The 22,182-nt window shown below is 51.3% G+C and overlaps 2 protein-coding genes across 10 annotated transcripts in view; one reads left to right on the top strand and one right to left on the bottom strand.

Moving 5' to 3' along the window:
* SMTN (smoothelin) overlaps positions 1 to 19,368 on the top strand; it is an 83,328-nt gene extending 63,960 nt beyond the window's left edge. For 3 of the 8 annotated variants that reach the window (XM_053369071.1, XM_053369074.1, XM_053369079.1), the window contains 7 exons: positions 661 to 813; positions 3,697 to 3,759; positions 4,342 to 4,408; positions 5,718 to 5,888; positions 6,509 to 6,632; positions 8,174 to 8,325; positions 17,020 to 19,368. In XM_053369071.1, the coding sequence (XP_053225046.1) occupies positions 661 to 813; positions 3,697 to 3,759; positions 4,342 to 4,408; positions 5,718 to 5,888; positions 6,509 to 6,632; positions 8,174 to 8,325; positions 17,020 to 17,170 (881 nt within the window). In that variant the 3' untranslated portion in view covers positions 17,171 to 19,368. Of the gene's footprint in view, positions 1 to 660; positions 814 to 3,696; positions 3,760 to 4,341; positions 4,409 to 5,717; positions 5,889 to 6,508; positions 6,633 to 8,173; positions 8,326 to 12,571; positions 12,739 to 17,019 lie in introns of all 8 variants that reach the window. The other 5 variants (XM_053369073.1, XM_053369075.1, XM_053369072.1 and 2 more) reach the window with 5 other exon arrangements.
* Positions 19,369 to 20,283: 915 nt separating this feature from the next.
* Positions 20,284 to 22,182, bottom strand: part of SELENOM (selenoprotein M) — a 33,096-nt gene continuing 31,197 nt past the window's right edge. For both annotated transcript variants that reach the window (XM_053369084.1, XM_053369083.1), the window contains exon 5: positions 20,284 to 21,656. In XM_053369084.1, coding sequence (XP_053225059.1) covers positions 21,459 to 21,656 — 198 coding nt within the window. In that variant the 3' untranslated portion in view covers positions 20,284 to 21,458. The remainder of the gene's footprint in view (positions 21,657 to 22,182) is intronic.

Consider the following 22,182-nt stretch of genomic DNA (forward strand, 5'->3'; position numbering starts at 1 on the left):
TGGCTTCCGATTGGCTGCAGGAGCTTCCTCCCCCCCCCCCCCATTTTTTAAATTCATTTTATAACACTAATAAACAACACAAACAGGGGGAAAAAAACAAATTATTGTCTTATCCTTATTTTTTCTAAACATTGTTAAGGGAGCTTCCCCAAGTCCCCCCTATCTGATTTTCATTTTACCTCATCTTTAGCAGTTTACATATATCATAATTTTTAATCATTTTTAAAATTACACTTACTTTTACCATCCTGCAGCCAATCAGAAGCCGTGCTTTGGTTTCTGAACGTTTTGGAAGTCAAACAGACTTCCGGAATGGATTCTGTTCGACTTCCATAGTACGGCTGTATCAGTAAAAGCTGTCGAAAGCAACAGTTGTAAGACATCTTCAGGGAAATGAAAAGGAACGGTGAACTGAAAACAACGCAAAACACAGACCAGTTTCCTACATGTCTGGATAAGCTTTTCCTAAACAAAAATCTCTTCGGCTGGCGTTGTGCAAGGAATGGGCCTGCCTGGTTGTCAATAGGCGGGGAGTTCCAGCGCTAAAACATTGGTTTGTTAAAAAGGCACAACAAGGCCCCCCGTGGCTCCTGTAGCCTTGCCCTCCTCCCGCCATTCTTGCCGCCGTTCCTGACCCCTCTGGGACGTGGCGTTTTGCAGAGCAACGAGAAAAGGAGCGCAGCTTGCGGATCCAGGAAGCCAAATCGAGAGGGGCCACCCACACCACAGAGACCACGGCCCGGCAGAGCGCCATGTCCGCCGATGGCTCAGCCATCAGCACCGTCACCAAGACCCAGCGCCTTGTCCAGTCCAGTAAGGAGCAGCTGGGGGTTTGGGAACACTCCGCCTTTCCTTCCGAGCGCATGGCTTCCGGGGGGAGACGCACGGCACGCATCCCAGACGTCAAATCAGGCCTCTTTCGGGTCCTTGCTCTCCCCGTGGAGAGACGCCCTCTTCTCTCTGCTCTGGAAACTGTCCTGATTTCTCCTCTTTGCATCGGGGGTCACCGCTGGCAGTTTTTCTTCTCTTTTTGCACCGGGATGGTTGGTGCCTTCTCCGGCCGTCTCCGCGGCCTCATCCTGGCAACTGAAGCTTGGAATGGCTCGTCTCTCTCTCTCTGTCCTCTGTTCTCTGGCCATGAGCATCTGAGTTAGTCTTTTTCTTTTGGGATGTAAGCACTCCTCGCTCGGCCGTGACTCATGCCGTCCACTTCCCGGGACTTCCTCCGTTGTAGGGAGAACGATGGGCTGAAGTACCTTTTACACCCTCGAATCCAAGGCCTCTCCAGTCAAAAGGGGCTCAGCAAGACTCAGAAAGGCCTTTCTTTGGCTGGCACCCTGGAGAGCTGTGGCTGCAAGTCAGAGTAGGCAGCACTGGGATGGATAGAGGGATGGACGCGTGAGGAAGGGCCATCAGAGCATCTCCTTTGAGAGCAAAAGGTCCCGGGTTCAGTCCCCAAAAGCATCTCCAAGTACACCTGCGAGAGACTTCTTGTCTGAAATCCTGCAGAACTGCTGCCAGTCAGTGTGGACAGTACTAAGCTAGGAGGACCAATTGCCAGACAGCGTAAGGGAAGAGCTGTAGCTCAGTGGTAAAGCATCTGCTTTTGGTGCAGAAGGTCCCAGGTTCAATTCCTGTCAGTGTCCCTTATTTTAATTTCCAGAGAGCTGCTGCCGGTCAGTGTAGACAGTACTGAGCTAGATGGACACAGTGTTCTTTTTTTGTGTCAGCCAGTTTCCATTTCCCTTTTGGCTCTTTTAAGGCGGCTTCAAGGCTAAGGGCTTCCACCTGACCCATCACAGCCTCTCCTCAGAAAGGATATTGTAGAGCTGAGAGAGGTTTGGAAAGGCACAAGCTCAGTGTTTAAGACAGGCTTCCTTGGTCCTCCAGATGTTTTTTGGCCTACAGCTCCCATGATCCCTAGCTAGCAGGACCAGTGGTCAGGGATGCTGGGAAATGTAGTCTCAAAACATCTGGAGAGCTGAGGTTGAGGAAGCCTGGTTTAAGAGGTTTGGGGCAACTTCCTTACAAGGAAAATATTTTCGCAATGCTTGGTTCTTTTTAGTTTAGGGAAAACGGTGAGCATGAGGGAACATGATAAAGGGGTATAAAATTCTGCCCGGTAAAGATAGGGAGATAGGTAAAAGGTAAAGGGACCCCTGACCATTAGGTCCAGTTGTGACCGACTCTGGGGATGCGCGCTCATCTCGCTCTATAGACCGAGGGAGCCGGCGTTTGTCCGCAAACAGCTTCCGGGTCATGTGGCCAGCATGACTAAGCCGCTTCTGGCAAACCAGAGCAGCGCACGGAAACACCGTTTACCTTCCCGCCAGAGTGGTACCTATTTATCTACTTGAACTTTGACGTGCTTTCAAACTGCTAGGTTGGCAGGAGCAGGGGCCGAACAAAGGGAGCTCACCCCGTTGCAGGGATTCAAACCGCCGACCTTCTGATCGGCAAGTCCTAGGCTCTGTGGTTTAACCCACAGTGCCACCCGCGTCCCTGAAAAAAGATAGGGAGATGCATTTTGCCAAATACTGGAGCTCTGCGTCATCCAATGAATCTGAATGTTGGAAGATTCAGGACAGGCAAAAAGAAAGGATTCTTCATGCAGCACCTAGCTGGACTTTGGAATTTGCAAATGATGACAGCCCCCAACTTGGGAGGGCGTTAAAGGGGATTAGACAAATGTGTGGAGAACAAGGCTAGTAGCAACGGCCACTGGTAACAAGCCAGCCCTGTGATGCGGCTGTGAAAAGGGCTGATGCAATTTTAGACGGCGTCGCCTGCACCAGAGTTTCCAAGTCATGAGAAATAATACTTTTGCTTTTTTCTTTGCTTGGAGTCCTGTGTCCAGTTCTGAGCGCTGTGCTTTAAGAAGGATTTAGTTGGATTGGAGCAGGTCCAGAGGAAGACAAGATGGTCAGGTGTAAATAAAATAAGGAAACTTGTTTATTTTTAACCGGGAGAAAAGCAGACAGAGGAGGAGTGTAATATCTGAAGGGCTGTCATCAGGCAGAAGGGGGCAAAGTCTTCTTCTCTGCTTCCCCTGAGAACAAGATTGGGTCTAACTGGGGATTGAGTTACAGGAGGGTAGATTTGGGGAGAATATTTTAGGAAAATATTCCTTCTTGACCCTAATATCTGCTTGGTGGTGGTAGTAGTAGTAGTAGTAGTAGTAGTAGTAATAAAATTTTAGTTATATCCCACCCTCCCCAGCCGAAAAAGCCCTGGCTCTGGTTGAGGCCAGCCTACCCTCTCTGTGGCCCGGGACCTCCAAGATGTTTTTGTTTGGTAGAAGTTTGGAGAGCTCTTTCTTGCTGGAGGTCTTGAGGCAGAGGCTGGCAACCATCTGCTGCAGCTGGATTTCCTGCATTGGGCAGGAGAGGTCAGACTAGATCCCAGAATTGTAGAGTTGGAAGGGACCCTGAGGGTCATCTAGTCCAACCCCTTTGCGATGCAAGAATCTTGCCTAGATCATCCATTAGCCTTTAGTACACCTTCCAGCTCTGATTCTGAGAGGCTGATCCTGATGGTCACCAGGATCAGAGACGGAATAACAAAGGGAGAGAAGCCTAAAGCTTACAAGTCTCGCTTGTGGGCTTCCCACTGTGGGGAACAGGGTGCCAGACAAAGTAGGCCCTTGGCCTGATCCATAAGTACTCTGCTTACCCTCTTATGCTTTCCCCCTCCCAGATGATGGCAGCAAGACTTCCCGCACCATGATGATGGAGTCCAGCTACGTGAAGAGATCGGAAAGTAAGGCTCTTCCTGCACCTTGTTTTCTTTCCTTGCGGTGAGGGGCTCCCAGGAAGAGGGAGGGGTATTCTTTCTTGCCAAGCTAAATGGGACTGAGAGCAGATTTATTGTGGTGTTGAGTATTTCTCTGTTTCCTGAGATGTCTGGGCTTGAAGGGTACATTATAATAATAATTTATTATTTATACCCCCTCCCAGCTGGCTGGGTTTCCCCAGCCACTCTGGGCGGCTTCCAACAGAACACTAAAATACAATAACCTATTAAACATTAAAAGCTTCCCTAAAAGTCTGGTAGTTGTTTTTCTCTGACATCTGGTGGGAGGGCGTTCCACAGGGTGGGCGCCACTATCAAGAAGGCCCTCTGCCTGGTTCCCTGTAACTTGGCTTCTCATAGCGAGGGAACCGCCAGAAGGGTTAGGGAAGAGTGGTTTGCACCTTTAAGGAAGCTAAAAACACGATAAAATTTGAAACCTGTGAAAGGGTGATGTTTTGGCGCAGTCCGTGGAATGTCGCCCTGTTACCTCCATGGTACCTGAGGTCTTTATGTTTGTCTCCCACCCCTCTCCATGCTTCAACCTTTCAGCAGACGGCAACACCTTTGTCCAGACCAAATCGTCCTACAGCACATCGTCTTCCAAGAAAGTCGGCAGGTGAGTCCTTCCTGGAGCTCCTCTCCCAGTTGCACAGCTCCTGTCGCATTCACAGAATGACAGAATTGCGGAGTGGGCAGGGGGACCCCAGGGTCATCTAATCCAACCCACTACTATGCAGGGATCGCGGGATGTGAGGCATGTGTGGGAGGACGGCCATGACTCTTGCCTCTTGCTTGCTCCGTGGCAGCCATCTTCCATGTTTTCTTTCCGCAGCTGAGGTTTAGCTGCTAAGCCCAGGGGCAGAGAACCTTTTTCAGGCAGAGAGATGGATTTGCTTCTGGGGCCCACATGCCAGCGCCTGGCAGGGCACAGCGGTGAAAGTGGGAGGAGCAATGGATTTTTAGATGCTACCTTTTGTGTGGTTTGTGCGTCCCTTGCTGTCTTCAAGCAAGCGAAAGGCATTCCTGGGAGTTCTAGTCCAAAACAGCCCCACTGGCTGAGACTGATGGGAGTTGTAGTCTAATATGGCCGTGCTGGCTGGTGGCTGGTGGGTATCGTAGTCCATTATGGCCATGCCGGCTGAGGGCTAATGGGAATTGTTGTTCAAAACAGCCCTGATGGGAGTTCGCATCTAAAATGGGGACAGGGTGTTCTTCAACACCGTGTGTTGGGCATCCGCTGGTGGGGGTCACCCTAGCAAAAGACCCACTGACGAAAACCCCCTGGCTCTGCTGTAATAATAATAATAATAATAATAATAATAATAATAATAATAATAATAATAAAAAATTATTCATACCCTGCCCAACTGGTTGGGTTTCCCCAGCCACTCTGGGCGGCTCCCAACAGAATTGTAATAATAATTTTAAAAAGCGATAAAAGCATACCTATACAGGGCTGGCTTCCGGTGTCTTCTAAAAGTCAGATAGTTGTTTATTTCCTTGACATCTGATGGCAGGGCGTTCCACAGGGCGGGCGCCACCACCGAGAAGGCCCTCTGCCTGGTTCCCTGTAACCTCATAGTGGGGGAACAGCCAGGAGGCCCTTGGAGCTGGACCTCAGTGTCGTGGCTGAACGATGGGGGTGGAGACACTCCTTCAGGTATACTGGGCCGAGGCCATTTAGGGCTTTACAGGTCAGCACCAACACTTTGAATTGTGCGCGGAAATGTACTGGGAGCCAATATAGATCTTTCAGGACCGGCATTATATGGTCTCGGTGGCCACTCCCAGTCACCAGTCTCGCTGCCGCAGTAAGGTCATAAGACTGCAGAGGGAAGCGGGGAACCAGCGAGAAGCCAACGTTTACCTCCTAGTCTCCTTGCAAGCCCCTGCTGCCCTTTCTCACCTTTGTCCCTTTCTGGCAGCATCTTTGAACGAGAGGATGAGACCTCTGGGCGTGCTGGCAGCCTGGCTGCCCTGGAACGTCGCCAGGCTGAGAAGAAGAAGGAGCTCATGAAGGCTCAGAGCCTGCCAAAGACGTCAGCTTCGCAAGCCCGGAAGGCCATGATCGAGAAGCTGGAGAAGGAGAGCGGCAGGTGAGGAGCCCTGCAGTGTTCGGATGAGGTGCGGGTGGCTGGAGCAGAAGTCCTGGGGTGGGTGGCGGTGCTCGGCTTTAGGGAAGGCGGCAGGGAGTCGCCTGCGTTCCTTTGTGGATGTACCATATTTTTCGCTCTATAAGACGCACCTTTTCCCTCCTAAAAAGTAAGGGAAAATGTGTGTGCGTCTTATGGAGCGAATGCAGGCTGCGCGGCTAAGCCAGAAGCCAGAACAGGGAGAGGGAGTGCTGTGCAGCGCTCCTTCTCGCTGTTCTAGCTTCTGGCTTAGCTGCGCAAAGCCTCCGCAGGGCAACGGGGTGCCTTCATCCCGCTGCCCTGTGGAGGCTTTGTGGGCTATCTCAGAAGCCAGAACAGGGAGAGGCTATCCCAGAAGCCAGATCCCTCTTGCTGTTCTGGCTTCTGGGATTCAAAATATTTTTTTTCTTGTTTTCCTCCTCCAAAAACTAGGTGTGTCTTATCGTCTGGTGCGTCTTATAGAGCGGAAAATATGGTATTCCAAGCAAGCCCCCCATGATCGGAGGCTGTTTCCTTCTTCCAATGGGAGCAACGCTTTGGTTTGGGATACAGCAACTTCTTACACTCTCCTCTTCTCTCCGCAGCCCAACCAACCCAGCCGTGTCCCGAGTGGCAGTCCAGCGCTCGGGCAGCTTTGGGGTCCCCAACGCCAGCAGCATCAAGCAAATGCTGTTGGATTGGTGCCGCGCTAAGACACGGGGCTACGAGGTGAGTGTGCCCCCAGCGGGCCTGTGCCCACTTTCCTTTTTTAAAAATACACTGGTACCTCGGGTTACATACGCTTCAGGTTACAGACTCCACTAACCCAGAAATAGTGCTTCAGGTTAAGAAATTTGCTTCAGGATGAGAACAGAAATCGTGCTCCAGCGGCACGGCGGCAGCAGGAGGCCCCATTAGCTAAAGTGGTGCTTCAGGTTAAGAACGGACCTCCGAAACGAATTAAGTACTTAACCCGAGGTACCACTGTAATAATTTTTACTTGGTTTTACAAATTTAAAGTTATAATCATACCATGACAGATCCACTTTAAAGATTCCTCCGAATCTCTGGACTTCCCATCTTCCCTCCACAGGTTCTGTTGTGGTCTTCCCTCTCTCCTTCTTTTAATCTCCACAACAACCCTTTAAAGTAGGTTTAGTTCTGAGAGAGGTGACTGGCAGCCAGGGTCACGAGCTTCACGTGGCCAAGCAGAGATTCGAACCCTGGTCTCCCAGGTCGTAGTCCTGTTGTTACCCCTTTTCTATGGCATTTCTACTATTGAATGTCCATTTTTTTTAATAACCCCATTATGTCCATAGTTCTCGTTACATTACGAGGGTTATTGCAATCCCGCTAGTGTTTTCAACTGCTAACAGTGGTCTTCTAGGTAAATTATATTTCCCCCCCATTCCTTATTAAAGTTTTGGTCTCCCTGGTTTCTAAGCTTTCCGCTCAGTTTTGCCATTTCGGCATAGTCCGACAACTTAGTTTGCCATTCGCCTGTGCCCACTTTCCTGCCCCTTTCTGCCCGGGCTTCCCCAGATTGAGAGATCGCCTTACCCCACATACCCCATTCAACAGCTTCGATAGCGGAACTGGCCCTCTTTCAGAGGTGACATAATACCTGCTCTGCAGTTGTAAGAACTTGGATCTTTCTGTGTTGCATCGCCTACACTTTGGAACTCCCTGCTGATTGATATCAGGCAGATGCCTTCGCTGTACTTTTTTCAGAGCCTGCTAAAAATATTCTGTTAGACAAGCCTAAAGCAGTTCATGTGAGTTTTCATCTCTTTTTTAGTCTATAGTTGTCTTTAACACACACACACACAATAATTTTTATTAAATTTTCTAAATTACATTTTAAAATATTCATTTAAATAACCTTAATTACTTCCCTTCTTCTATTTCCATGGTCTGTTTTACATACCATACATTCCTGCATCTTGTACATGAACTAAACCATCAGTAATCCATTGTTACATCCATCAAAACTGATTTACACTGTTGAATTTAACTTATTGCTACCAGCGTCTTTAAATGAACACAATTTTCACCCATATATTCAGTAAACATTTCCCAGTCTTCTTTAAACGTGCATTCTTCTTGTTCTCTTTTTGAAATTTTTAAGTTAGTGTTGCTCGTTCTTCTTACTGCTAACATTATCTCTCTCTATTTTTGGCAAGCCCCCACTTTGAGGTTTCTTGATTTTAAATCAAATTTTAAAAAACAACAACAAAATTTTCAAATTTTGTTTTTATTTTACTCGGCAGCACGTCGACATCCAGAACTTTTCCTCCAGCTGGAGCGACGGCATGGCCTTCTGCGCCCTCGTCCACAACTTCTTCCCAGAGGCCTTTGATTATGCCCAGCTTTCACCGCAGGACCGGCGGCGCAACTTCGAGATGGCGTTCTCGGCGGCTGAGTATGTACCCCTTAGCTGCTCCTGCCCCCCGCCGGGCGTGGGAGAGAAGCGCGGGCGCAGGGCCTGTTTTTCCTTTAAAGAGGTCTAGCGCCTTTTCTGGGTTATTGGCGTACCTGTGCGCGCTCTCTCTCTCTCTCTGCCTAATGCAGCCTTGGCCAATCTGGTGCTCTCTATGGACTTTGTGCTACAGCTGTGAGGGGAGCTAGAAGTTCAAAAGGGCCGTTATAGCAGGGGATTGTGGGAGTTGTAGTCCAAGCCGTCAGTGCTGGCTGAGGCCGATGGGAGTTGTAGTCCAAAATGGCTGTACTGGCAGGGGATGATGGGAGTTGTAGCATCTAAAGCAATCTAGAGGGCACCATAGTGAGGAAGGCTGGCTTAACTATCCTGTGGCAATGAGTTAACCGGACACCTCTCTGCAGGGCTGTGGCTGTTTCCTGCTCAGTTGTGCTCAAACCTGTGCTGCTTCCGGCTGGGAGGTTCTCAACCAGAAAATGTCTCACTGGGCGGACGACTTGGGGGGGTTGGGAGAGACCTCCCAGTAAAGCCTCAAGGTGGGGAATAAGGCCTGCCTCTCGTCCCCCGTTCTTCTTCCTAAGCTGTGTTGTCTAGACATAAAGCAGCGCTCCCTGTATGCAGACACCAGCCTTTCCCAACCTCCAGGCGTTGCTAGACCACAAACCTCTGACCATTAGCCCACGCAGTCTGTCCAACACGATCCGGAGGGCACCACGTTGGAGAAGGCTGGTGTCATGTAGCAGGCCATCGCCACATCAAAAGGAACAAAGACCTGGGCTTGGGAAGAGCAAAATCTGATTATTATTTTTTGCAGGCTTCTGGAATGCTTACCGTTTATTTCATTTTTGCTAGTCCTGGGGAAGGGAGAGGACACAAATTCTGCTCAGACATCCCTCTCTGACTTCTAGGGTGTCTCGGCTGTCCATTGTGAAAATCAGAGTGCTTTTGCAACCATGAGGTCTAGAAACATGCTTGTTCGGCTTTTTTTTTTAATGCAAGATTGGGGTTCTTAGGAAGATTGAAGCCCCAGTTATACCTTTGGTGGTTACCTGCAGAATCACAACAAACACGCAGTTCTGGCAAAAGGCATCTCTTGAGGCGTGTAAGGGCACAGGTGGCTGTTCAATATTTATTTATCTTACTGCATTTGTCACATGTGGTCTTCCCTCTCTCCTTCTTTTAATCTCCACAACAACCCTTTAAAGTAGGTTTAGTTCTGAGAGAGGTGACTGGCAGCCAGGGTCACGAGCTTCACGTGGCCAAGCAGAGATTCGAACCCTGGTCTCCCAGGTCGTAGTCCGACACTCTAACTCAGTGGTTCCCAAACTTTTTCAGACTTGGTTCCATAAATTCATCCCCTATGCCCCCTACCCTAGAAAAAGCATTATTCAGAACGACAGCTTGCATGACCCGCTCAGGAACAGAATAAGAGTTTTGAAACAGTAACGGTTAATCACACACTTACTCAAAATCCAATTAAAACTATTTAGTTTAATTAATCCAGCAAAACTGGTGGGCTTGGACCAGAGATTCCAACTTTTCAAAGTCTGATTTACACCTCCAGTGTGCCCCTGCTGCCCCCTTGCTTCTTATCCTGCCCCCCCCCCAAAGTTAATCCTTCTGCCTCCCATCAGGGGGGCAGTACTGCCCATTTTGGGAGGACTGCTCTAACCACTACACCTCACTGTGCTCTTGCACCACCCAAGCCAGCTAACCGTTCATGCCGGGGCGTCACAAGCGTGCTGGGATTTTGCCACGTAAGCTGCAGACGGACCTTTTCCGGCTCTGGCTTGATCTGTGCTGCTTTCTCGCGCACAAGGTAGGAAGAGAAGGGGGCTCAGCTATTTACGCAGAGCGCAGGAGCTCTTCCATGCCGGAAGGCGTTCTGATTCCTCTGGAAAATTTGGATTGGGCGGTGGCGCACGTGGGACACTGTGAGCTGGTGTGGAGGAGTGGGAGCGTGCCTGCTCCTCTTTGCAAGGTCTTTCTTATAGGGTTATGTGCTGTTGCAGCTTGGGGTTGCGTGGTGAGAGCGACTTCGGGGCTGCGGACGCCCTCGGGGCCTGGCTGGGCACGCCACTGCTGCTTCTGAGCAGAAAGACAAGGAAGGGAGTTCTCTGTCTCGCTTTCTCGTCTCTTATTACTCCCCCTCTGGGCTGCTTCTCTCCTTCCCAACCAGAGGTGGACAGCAGGCCTCCCCAGAGCAGCATTGAGCAACTGCTTCTCCCGCCTCTCCACATGCAAATTTAGGGAGCCAGGCCACTTTCAAGATTTGGCACTCTGGAGAGATGGGCTGATCCTGCAGACCACAGCACCCAGGAAAGTCAGGACTGCTTGCCCACATTTGCAGGTCTCAGGATAAGGGTTTTTGAACATGCCTTGCCCTAAAAATACGGAACCACAACAACAACAAAATGCTGCATTTTAGCACTTTTTTGGAACCCTTTTTCCGCCCAAGGGCTGCAGTCCCTGGTGGGCGAGGCCGGTCTAAAGTGTGCAGAGCAAGCAGTGCAAATTTTAGCTTTTAACAGTACAGTGGTACCTTGGTTCTCAAACTTAATCCGTTCCGCAAGTCCCTTGCAAAACCAAAGCGTTCCAAACCAAGACGCGCTTTCCCATAGAAGGTAATGCAAAATGGATTAATCCGTTCCAGACTTTTAAAAACAACCCCTAAAACAGCAATTTAACATGAATTTTACTATCTAACGAGACCATTGATCCATAAAATGAAAGCAGTAACCAATGTACTGCAGTCACACAATCAATCAATCAGTAGCTGAACTGGGTTCCACACAATCACAAAAACAAAACTAAAAGAGCCGCAAAAACAAAAATGCAAAATAAATAGCAAGAACAGACAGACCTCAGTGTAACACTCAAAATTGAAGTGTGGTACTCAAAACGGAAGTGTAACACTCAAAACAGAGCACGTTCGACTTCCGAAAAAAGTTTGCAAACCGGAACACTTACTTCCAGATTTTCAGTGTTTGGGTTCCAAGTTATTTGAGTATCAGGCATTTGAGAACCAAGTTACCACTGTAGACTGGTTTCTACACTAGCTTCCTGTGTGAAAGCAAGGGGCATGATCTGCATTCAAGGCCAAGCCCCGGCCAGGCAAAAACCACTCAGGGTGTGGCCTGCAGAGATTTCCGAGGGTCAAACTAAGGGCCTCCATTTCCCCCGCTCCTGAATTGCTTCGTTGCTGCCTCCCTTACTAGCAGACCTGAGGGTGATCCCTTTTTAAAGGACGTTTTCACGAGTGCCAGAGCTTTGCTGCAGGAGCCTGGTGGTCTGCACAATGACTCCTAGTTGCTCGTTCTGTTGATGTCCCAGGCTGGCAGGACGATGAGTTTCCTCTTCTCTGAGCCAGGTCTCTCCCCTGCGGGCCTAATGCAGTGTCCTGGCCCAGGAGGAGGGCAAGGGGCGTTTGCCTGCGAAGGGTTTCGCCTGCCAGAGACCCCCACTTGCCTCTTCCTCGCTCCCCTCTCCTCTCCATGGACCACGAGAGCGACCGACCCCCTCCTTCCACGATCTGGACCAGAGGTGCTTTCCTGGGCTGCTTTCGCTTTCCCTCCTGTGTCGCTGTCGTCCTGCGTGCCCCCCCCCCAGCTTCAGGCACCCCGGCTGTGCCGCAGCGCTGTTGCAAGGCTGGGGTAGGATGGGATGAGGCAGCGGGGTGCGTTCCGGCCCCCCTCATCCGCTCTCTCTATATGCGTCCATATAGAAGGAAGGCCCCACCTTGGAACAGGCACCAGAGCACAGCGCCTTTCCTCCCAACCCGCCCCGTCCATCTCCTTTTCTCCCCCCCCAACCCCTTTCCGTCTGTTGGACTGTCCTTGCTGTCGAGATCCGGGTTCGAGTTCCCCACACCTGCTCGTGGCACCTGCTCCCGACAACAGCACTTCTGGCCACGCTCACCCTACCCTTCCTATCCCCCCCCCCGTATGAGGAATGACTCCCAGGCGCACATGTGCAATGGACCCCCCCTCCTTCCACCCCCATTTGCATTGCACGACAGAGAGGCACCCCCCAAAAGCATGTATGTAAGTTTGACACACACACACACAAAGGAATGTGAAATGGATTTATGTATTTCTTCTGTTTTTTTCCTTCTGTCTCTCTTCTTTTTCTCTCCGTCCCTCCCTGCCCCCTTTCCAAATCTGTCCGGGCTGTGATCACTGGCTTCTCCCTCCCCTTTCCTGGCACCCCACCACCCTGCCCCACCACCCAGGACGCACGCGGAGTGCCCCCAGTTACTGGATGTGGAGGACATGGTCCGGATGAGGGAGCCCGATTGGAAGTGCGTTTACACGTACATCCAGGAGTTCTACCGGTGCCTGGTTCAGAAGGGGCTGGTTAAAACCAAAAAGTCCTAACCTTCCTACCAGCGGAGCAATGGTGAGAATCTCCTCCTCCTTCTTGAATTATTTGGGGGGGGGCTCGGAGGGGTGAGGGGGGGGGAGATACGTGTCTCTGCATGTGTGCATTGTGGTTGCAGAACGTTTCCACGCTGGGAGGCAGGGAAATTCGGAGGGTGGGAGTTCCTTGGTAGTTCCTTCAGAAACCACCTTGCTTGGGGGACCTTCAGTATGTGGGCCATTTATTTATTTACTTACTTACTTACTTACTTACTTACTTACTTACTTACCGCCCTATACCCGGGGGTCTCAGGGTGGTTCACAGAATAAAATCAAGATACAAAACCACAATACAGTCATACCTCGGGTTACAGCCGCTTCAGTTTGCGTTTTTTCGGGTTACACACCCACCAAAACCTGGACGTACCAGAACGGGTTACTTCTGGGTTTTGGCAGTCGCGCATGCGCAGAAGCACTAAATTGCACTTTGCGCATGCACAGAATCGCAACCCGCGTGTGCGCAGATGTGACGCTGCAGGTTGCGAACGCTGCGGGTTGTGAATGTGCATCCCGCACGGGTCACGTTCACAACCTGAGTGACCACTTGTATACATAATGAAAATAAAAACAACCCAATAGCCCCTCAACCCCAATAGCCCCTTTGAAGGTGACTCGGAAACCACAACGAATCCATAACGTGGCAGCGAGACTGGTGATTGGGAGTGGCCGCTCAGGCCGTATAACACCAGTCCTAAAGGATCTACATTGGCTCCCAGTATGTTTCCGAACACAATTCAAAGTGTTGGTGCTGACCTTTAAAGCCCTAAATGTCCGGTATACCTCAAGGAGCGTCTCCACCCCCACTGTTCAGCCCAGACACTGAGGTCCAGCACCGAGGGCCTTCTGGCGGTTCCCTCCCTGCGAGAAGCGAGGTTACAGGGAACCAGGCAGAGGACCTTCTCGGTAGTGACGCCCGCCCTGTGGAACGCCCTCCCATCAGATGTCAAGGAGATAAACAGCTATGCAACCTTTAAAGGGCATTTGAAGGCAGCCTTGAAGGGAAGTTTTTAACTGTATTTTTGTGTTTTATATATGTCGGAAGCCGCCCAGAGTGGCTGGGGCAGTTAGATGGGCAGAGTGCAAATAATAAAAGGGGGGGATGAGGATTGGTTCTGTTGAGATATCACATTAAAAACCCCATTTTAAGACAGTTGCACTGGCGGCTGTTTTGTTTCTGGGCCCAGTTCAAGGCGCTCACATTTGTGTTCGAGGCCTTGAATGACACAGGCCTCAAATACCCGAAAGGCTACCTCCTCGGGTGCTGGAATCGGCAAGCAGGGCACCTCTTGATAGTTCCTCAGCCCTCGGTGTTGGTGGTGACAGCCCAGCAGAGGGCCTTCTCTGTGGTGGCCCCAAAGTTGTGGAATTCCCTCCCCACCGCAATGCATCTGGCACCTTCCCTGTGAATGCAGAAGACTTCCCTCTTGACCCTTAAGATGTCTGTTTTTGAGACGCACCCTAGGGCCTGTGTAACCTGGCTGTTTTTAATTCTGGGAGACCTGCTGGCGAAGGACGGGTTATTATCAAGACATTTATCTAAGAAAAAAATATCCAGCCTGCTCTTCGTAGTGGGTCAGTTGGTGCTGAGAGGATCTGCCATTGTATGATGGTGCTAAACTAGATATATTTCATCTTGCCACCCTGGCACAGTTTATTATTGATGGACTGGTTGCATTTAAGCACTACTTTTCCTGCCCCCTCACAAGGAGTTGAAGGTGCCATGTTTCTCTTTCCTTTCCACATCTCATAGAATCATAGAATTGTGGGGTTGGAAGGGAACTCCAAGGGCCATCTAGTCCAACCCCTTGCAATGCAGGAATCTCAGCTAAAACCCGACCTCCGCTTCAGAACCTCCCAAGGAAGGAGAATCCACAACATTATTCCACCTTTTTCTCCAGGGAGCTCAAGGGGGCAGACACCCTTGTTGTTTAACCCCCACAACACCCCTGCGAGGGAGGTCAGGCCAAGAGGCAACGACTGGCCTAGTGTCACACCTGGCAAACTTTGTGGCAGTGGGGGGATTTGAACCTTGGTCTCCCGGATTCCAGCGTAAGGCTCTAACCACTACACCACACCACACTGGCTCCTGATATTCCTTGTTCCCAGTGTTACTAGCTCTTCCATGTTGTGTTTTTAGATTGTTTTAACCCACAATGGGAGCTCACGGACAAGGCTGGGGAAGAAATCAAATACCAATCGTAAAAATAATTTTTTAAGCTCTCACTTTTGCGGGAGGGGCGGATAATTTTTGACAACTGCCAGGTAACGGTGGCGACAGTGCCTGCCTTTCCCAGAATCCTTTGCTTCCGTAGGCCGGGGTGCAGCGAAAGAGAGACGGACAGGTGATGGAGATGGTTTCTTCTTATTTTCTCCTTCTTTTGGAGGGAGGTGGGGTGGGGTGGGTTTTTATTTTTATTTATTTTGCCCCGGCCATATATGTCTCGGAGGAGCTAGAGAGCCTTGGAAAAAGTGACTCAAGCACTCCTTGTTAATATCTTTGCCTCCCTAGAGCCTCGTTCTCCCGGGACACTGGGTACAACAGCCCATCACACAGGCTAAACAAAGGCTTTATAAGGGCACACTGGCTTGCTCAGGAGATTTTCCATTGCTGAGGCTGCTGAGAGGAGGGAGCCCATTAAACCTCGCGGTTACCTCCCTGTGCACCCCCCCCCACCCCCTCTGCACACGCTTGACCCCAAGGCTGAGGACTGGGGAGGCCAGGCGGGAAACCAGCGCAAAGCTGATGCAAGGTCCTGGGTCTTGGCATTGAAGGTGGGCATTAAGAGTGTAAGTGGAAACGTGTCGGATCAGGCCCAGGGTCCAATTAATCCAGCATCCTGTCCTCACACTGGCCAAACCAGCTTCTTCACGGGCGCAAACTGTTCTTGGAGCATCAATATAGGGCTCCCCTGCACTAAAAGAAAGATCTTTTGCAAAAAGTTATAAACACCAGGCGGCTGCTCACACTTTCAAAACGAGACGCCGCAACCCTCTCAAGTGTTGTTCTGGCTAGACTCCTGAAGGGGCAACTTTTCTCTTTTCAGGATCAAAGGTTTCCTTGCCGTTTGCAATAACCGATGGCTCCTTTGACATCCCCAGGTTATCTCTGGGGTGGGGGCTCTGCATTCTCCCCACCCGTGCAAGGGCTGTTCTTGCAGAAATGAATAACGGTGGGAAAACCTGGGTAGTTACTTCCTAGGATTTGCACCCAAGCCCCGAGGGGCGGGGATAAGTGCTGGTAGTTGTTGTTGCAAACCTGCAGTACAACGTGGTGTTAGTTTATGGGTCTGGGGGCGGGGGGGAGGAATCAGTCTAAACCACTCAGCCTCTTGGGCTTGCCGATCAGAAGGTTGGTGATTCAAATCCCCGCAACAGAGTGAGCTCCTGTTGCTCTGTCCCAGCTCCTGCCAACCTAGTAGTTCGAAAGCACGCCAGTGCAAGTAGATAAATAGGTACTGCTGCGGCAGGAAGGAAGGTAAATGATGTTTCTGTGTGCTCTGGTTTCTGTCATGGTGTTTCATTGCACCAGAAGCGGTTTGGTCATGCTCAACAGTGGAGGAAGCCACTCGGGAGCCTGGATTGGTGTGCGGTGCACTGTGGGGCCTCTGGAGTCTGCCTGCCTCCTCCCACTCAGCCATCCTACAGCTGTGGGGGGAGGCAGTGGGTGGACCATTTGGGCAGCGTGGAGCCTGCGGGTGCCCAGGCCACCACATCTCTCCCAAGAGAGACACGTGGCTCAGGCACGCTGCAGGCCCTGAGGTGAGTGCTGCCCAGCATTTGGTCACCCGCCCTCAGTGTTGACACCCGGAGCAGGCCGCACCTAGCGCACCCCCCAGTGTGGTGTAGTGGTTAAGAGCGGTGGACTCGTAATCTGGTGAACTGGGTTCGCTTCCCTGCTCCTCCACATGCAGCTCCTGGGTGACCTTGGGCTAGTCATACTTCTCTGAAGTCTCTCAGCCCCACTCACCTCACAGAGTGTTTGTTGTGGGGGAGGAAGGGAAAGGAGAATGTTAGCCGCTTTGAGACTCCTTCGGGTAGTGATAAAGCGGGATATCAAATCCAAAGTCGTCTTCTTCCTCCGTCCCTGGTCATGCTGGCCACATGATCCGGAAAGCTGTCTGTGGACAAACGCCAGCTCCCTCGGCCTGAAAGCGAGATGAGTGCTGCAACCCCATAGTCGCCCTTGACTGGACTTAACTGTCCAGGGGACCTTGACCTTGACCACTTACTCTCCCCCTTTCTCTCCCTCCCCCTTTTGCAGGGTGCTTGTGGACTGCGTGCCCTTGGTGGACGTGGAAGACATGATGATCATGGGGAAACGTCCCGACGCCAAGTGCGTCTTCACCTACGTGCAGTCCCTCTACAACCACCTGCGGCGCCACGAGCTCCAGATGAGGCAGCAGCGCTTCTAGCCTTCCTCTCCCACCCCCCCACCCCCACCCTTCCCTCTGAAACATCCAGCCTAGCCTGTCCCCCACCAACCCACCCACCCCAGGTGCGGCAGCAGGGGAAAGGAGGATGTCTTCGCTTGCTCCTCTGGTCCCGATCCGTGTTCCTGCAGCCCCCCCTCCCTCCCTGCTTTCAGAGAACTCTTACTATGGGCAGGAGCCACCAGCAGCAAAAAGGCAAGAGGAACCAACACCCCCCCCCACACCCCGCTACAGCAGGCTGGGCAGTTGGCAATCCAGGCCGGTTTGGAGGGGACCGGCCGAGCTTAGACCGCTCTACGGAGAGAACCGGGACTGCCCTTCTCATCCGCACGTGCTTTTTATATTATTGTTGTCGTTGTCGTTATTTACTGTAAGTTATTCCCGTTTCCTCCTTTTTCGAAACTCCCTTTTTTTGCATCGTGCACGGCCGAGCAGCATAACGGGCAGAGACCTGTGCAGGTGTGATTGACTGACCACGCATCTTGTCTGTACCTTTGAACGGCTAAATGCTGGAGCGTGCTAAAAAGGGGGGGGGACCGTTGTCGTCTGTGTGTGCAGACCTTAACTCGTCCCTGCTTCCCACCTCCCCCAAATCCTTGAACTGCGATGATCGTTGCAAGTGCAGAGCCTGCTCAGCAGGTTATAGGTGTCCCCCCACCAGGCGTTAGGAACATAGATAGCTACCTTCTGTCGAGCCAAACCGCTGGTCCTTTCTATCTTAGGATTGGCAACCATGACTTGCGAGTGGCTTTCTAGGCTTTCAGGAGACATTTGCAGCCCTAGCTGGAGACGCTGCCGGGACTTGAACCTGGAACCTTCTGCATGCCAAGCAGATGTTCTGCCATAAAGCTGAATGCAGCCTTTTACTATACGGCTTCTGTTGATCCATCTAGCTCAGTATTGTCTACACTGACTGGCAGTGGCTCTCTAGGATTTTTGATAGGGAGACTCCCCCAGCCCTAGCTGGAGATGCTGCCGGGACTTGAACCTGGGACCTTCTGCATGCCAAGCAGATGTCCTGCCATAAAGCTGAATGCAGCCTTTTACTATACTGCTTCTGTTGGTCCATCTAGCTCAGTATTGTCTACACTGTCTGGCAGTGGCTCTCTAGGATTTTTGATAGGGAGACTCCCCCCCCCCCAGCCTTGGCTGGGGGTTGAACCTGGGACATTCTGCATGCAAAGCAGATTCTCTACAGCTGAGCTATGGCAGAGGGCCTCTTCCTTCACCACCTTCGAGGCAGAGGTCTTGCACTTTCCTCGTGCCCCCCTCCACCCACTTCCAGAAGAGGAACCCGATTATAAATGTAGTGCACAGGCCCTACTGGGCTGGGACTGCGCCTCTTCTGGATTGAACCCTGCTGGCACCAGTGGGTAGGAGAAGCCAGGCTTTTAGATGGCAAATAGCTTCTTTCCTGGCCAAGAAAGGGTGAAAGCTGGACAAGGGATAGGAGAAGACCTCAGGGGCACCCCTGAATCCTGACCGAAACACTTCCTGAAATCAGCTTGTTTAGAAAAGTGCAGTTTTTGAAGTTGTGGGGTAACTGGACAGAGATGTGGGTTTTCTTTGCTGCTTGGGGTAGAGAGGACAGATTTTTTTTTTAAGAGAAACAAACTGTGTTCCCTGTCTGGATGGTGGTGGTGAAGGGCACACTCTGCACCAGCTCAGAAGCTCCCTTGCAAGCACAGGGCATGCCAGTTCCCATCTCTTGGCCACCATGTTTGCTGAAATAAAGTATTGCCCATCCATGTGCCCTATGTATTCACCCATGGCTCTGCCAGCCCAGGAGCAATTGTGGTCAACTCTGGGTGCTTAGACATGGCAGGAGAGGCGGGAAACCATGTGGGTTTCACTGGTGTGGCCTCTCTGTATGGAACAGCTCTCTTGCCTGCGCACCATCGAGCAATGCCCACTCTGTTCCTGGGAGTCCCCAGCGCATCAGCCTTCAGCCCTTTGCACAAGTCTCCTTCCTTTTTGAGGGCCTGATTAATACGGGAAGGTTGGGGCCGATGAGCCAGCTGAGACTGACTGGAGCCTGGAGCGAGGGACGGACAGCGGGATGTGCTCCTCGGACACCGCTCTCAGCACTCAGCCACACGCCCAATTGTAACGGTTCTTGCACTAGCACAAGGATGTTTATGTAGGCACCAGCGAGACAATAAAAGTTTGGATAGACTGTTTTGACGGCCGTTTCTGCTTCGTACTGTCCTCCAACCTCCAGGGCTCGGTCCTTTTAAGGTTAGCGTACACCTAGCGCAACTTGGCGCCTTCCAGCCATTTGAGAATGCCAGCGGCAGGCTGGTGTGCAGCAGGATCTGGGTACCTCTTGAGCCACTGAGATGTTGCTGGATTCCCGGCTTCCGTCAGCTTTGGCCTAGTGGTCAGGGATTAGAGGAGTTTGTATTCCTGTCATTGCATTTACACCCCACCTTTTCCTCCAAGGAGCTCACACGAACCATTTTATCCTCACAACAACCCTGTGAGGCGGGTTAGCAGCAGTGGTGTAGCATGGGTTGCCAAATCCCGGGGCATGGAAACCATTGTGCCCCCTAAGGCAAGGACTGAGCTTCCTAACCGGCGCCTCTATGGGGTGCTGCGGCGGCGCAGAACTGCAGAACAGCAGTTGGGCATGGGTGGGTGCACACCTCGAGCCTGGGCACCACCAGCTTGCCCTCTACCTGCCTCCTGCACTGGCAGGGGACAGCGCACGGCTGAGGGATGCAAGGACACATCTCCCAGCAACTCAACATGCTGCTCAGGTGAGGCAGGACAGAGTCTCTAGACAGCGGTTCTCAACCTGTGGGTCCCCAGATGTTGTTGGACTACAACTCCCATCATCCCTGAGCTCTGGCCTTGCTAGCTAGGGGTGATGGGAGTTGTAGTTCAACAACATCTGGGGACCCACAGGTTGAGAAAGGCTGCAACTTCCAACTACTTCAGCTCCCCGTGCTCTTCAAGGAAGAAAAAGGTCACCTTGCCACCTCATCACAGTGAGTTTCTGAGGGTGGGATGCGGCGAGGACCCAGGGAAACACCTTGACCAGTTCAGCCTGGGACGTTTAATTATCCAGCAACAGACACACAGATACCGGCAGAGTGGATGTAAAAGACTTTACTGTTTCTAGGCACAACTGCAAGAGGGTTGTTGTTGTCGTTTTTTGCAGGGTGGGTGACTGAGCTCGTGTTCCTTAGCGCGCTGTGCTCCGAAGCCTGATGGGACACTGACTATCCACCCTGGGCACCAAGAGCTTTCAGCCGAGGGTATCATCCTGTCTCATGCAGACGGGGCACAGCTGCAGAAAAACACGAAGGCTTGCTTATGGCCTGGAGCAAGGAACAGCAGCTAGGGAGTGTGGTCTGAACCGAAAGCAGGAGGGAAGAACCTGTGGCCCCCTCTGGTCTCCAGCTCCCCTCAGCCACCAAAACTAAAACTTGAGGGGGGGGAGAGGGGCGAGGAATCCAGCAACACCTGGAAGGCCACAGGTTCCCGGTCTCTGAGCTATACGAAGCGGCACGGAGCCAAACTTTCCGACTGGCCTATGCATAATCGAATGAATCTAGACAGAAATGGTGTGCAGACCAAGGTGGGACTGAAGGTGATCTGGTCCAGGTCTGGCTCTCTTTCCCCAGGCAGTGGGGAGAGCACACTTCCCCCCCGAATCCACACCCCAGATCACAGCTTCTTCTGCACCACTTTTTACTCACATTCCACAGACAGGGCAGTGTGTGCCCTTTACTCTAGAACAAACTAAAGAATAAAATCCAAATTTCTGCAACGAGGGGACGTTGCATTTGGTTGCATATCCTGCAAATGTGGCATATTAGTTTTTTGCATATACGTATCTTGCTGTTTTTGCTGGTGGGGGGTTGAGGAACAGACCTCCGCACTCAAGACCGCTGCAAATCTTCATAAAATTGTAGATTTGAAAGGGACCTAAAGAGTCATTTAGTGCAGCCCTCTTCGGGCCTCTCAGGATATCAGCAGGCACTGCCCAGACGCTTTCAAGTACACCTTTCCAACCATGAGGTCTAGAAACTTGTGTTTTCTTTTTTTTTAAAAAAAGGATTAATTCTACAGCCCAGGCCACATTCCTTGGCTCTCCTCTGGCAGGTGTGCACACACAACCCTGCGTATACTAACAACATATCCTACCATGCACACCCACCGGTACAGCTATGCTTGCGGATGTATTAAAACATGAGCCACACTCTCAACCCTTGCACACACTCGCACACAAGACACCCCTGAGGTTTTTAAGAGCACAACAGATCTAGAGTTCTCCAACCGCAGCCCCTTTGCTCTCCGCCACACGCTCTCCCTTGGTGTCTTCTGAACCAGGGGGCGGCCGGGCAGGAGCAAGCTGGAACTCTTTGGGGATAGGCGAGTCTGGTTTCTCCTTCCGGTAGAAGCCCAGCTTCTGCACCAGCTCGTTGATTTCTTTGCGGGACATATCGCTCAGTGGAATTCTCTGCAAAATAAAAGCATAAGGCGCTGCCTTAGGCCAAGTCAGGGGATTGGTTAACCTAGCTCAGTGCTGCTTACACAGGCTGGCAGATGCTCTACCCCTGAGCTACACTGATGGGCAGCAGCACTCCAGGGCTTCAGACCAAAGACCTTCCCTGCCCTACCTGGAGATGCTAGTGAGAATTGGAACAGGGACCTTCTACAAGCAAAGCAGATGTCCTAGTATAGAGCCACAGTCCTCCTTCCCCCGGTCAACCAAAGACTTGCAGGTGGCAACAACATGCTGAGACCCACCTGGACTGGCGCCAGCATATCCAAATGCAATGGCATTGGACCCATGGGCATAGCCAGGGGACAGCTGCCCCCCATCAAGTAAGCAAATAAAAATGCTTAACTTAAACGTAGAAATTGCCTATGCTTACTGAGTGCGCGCAGAAAAACTGCATTGGAAAAACAGAAATGAGAGAAGGAATAGCTGAAAAGGTTTTCAGCAAAGCCAAGAAAACTTGTTTTAGTTTAAATTTTAAAAA

This window comes from Podarcis raffonei, chromosome 16 (assembly GCF_027172205.1).
Source record: "Podarcis raffonei isolate rPodRaf1 chromosome 16, rPodRaf1.pri, whole genome shotgun sequence".
Classification (NCBI taxonomy): domain Eukaryota; kingdom Metazoa; phylum Chordata; class Lepidosauria; order Squamata; family Lacertidae; genus Podarcis; species Podarcis raffonei.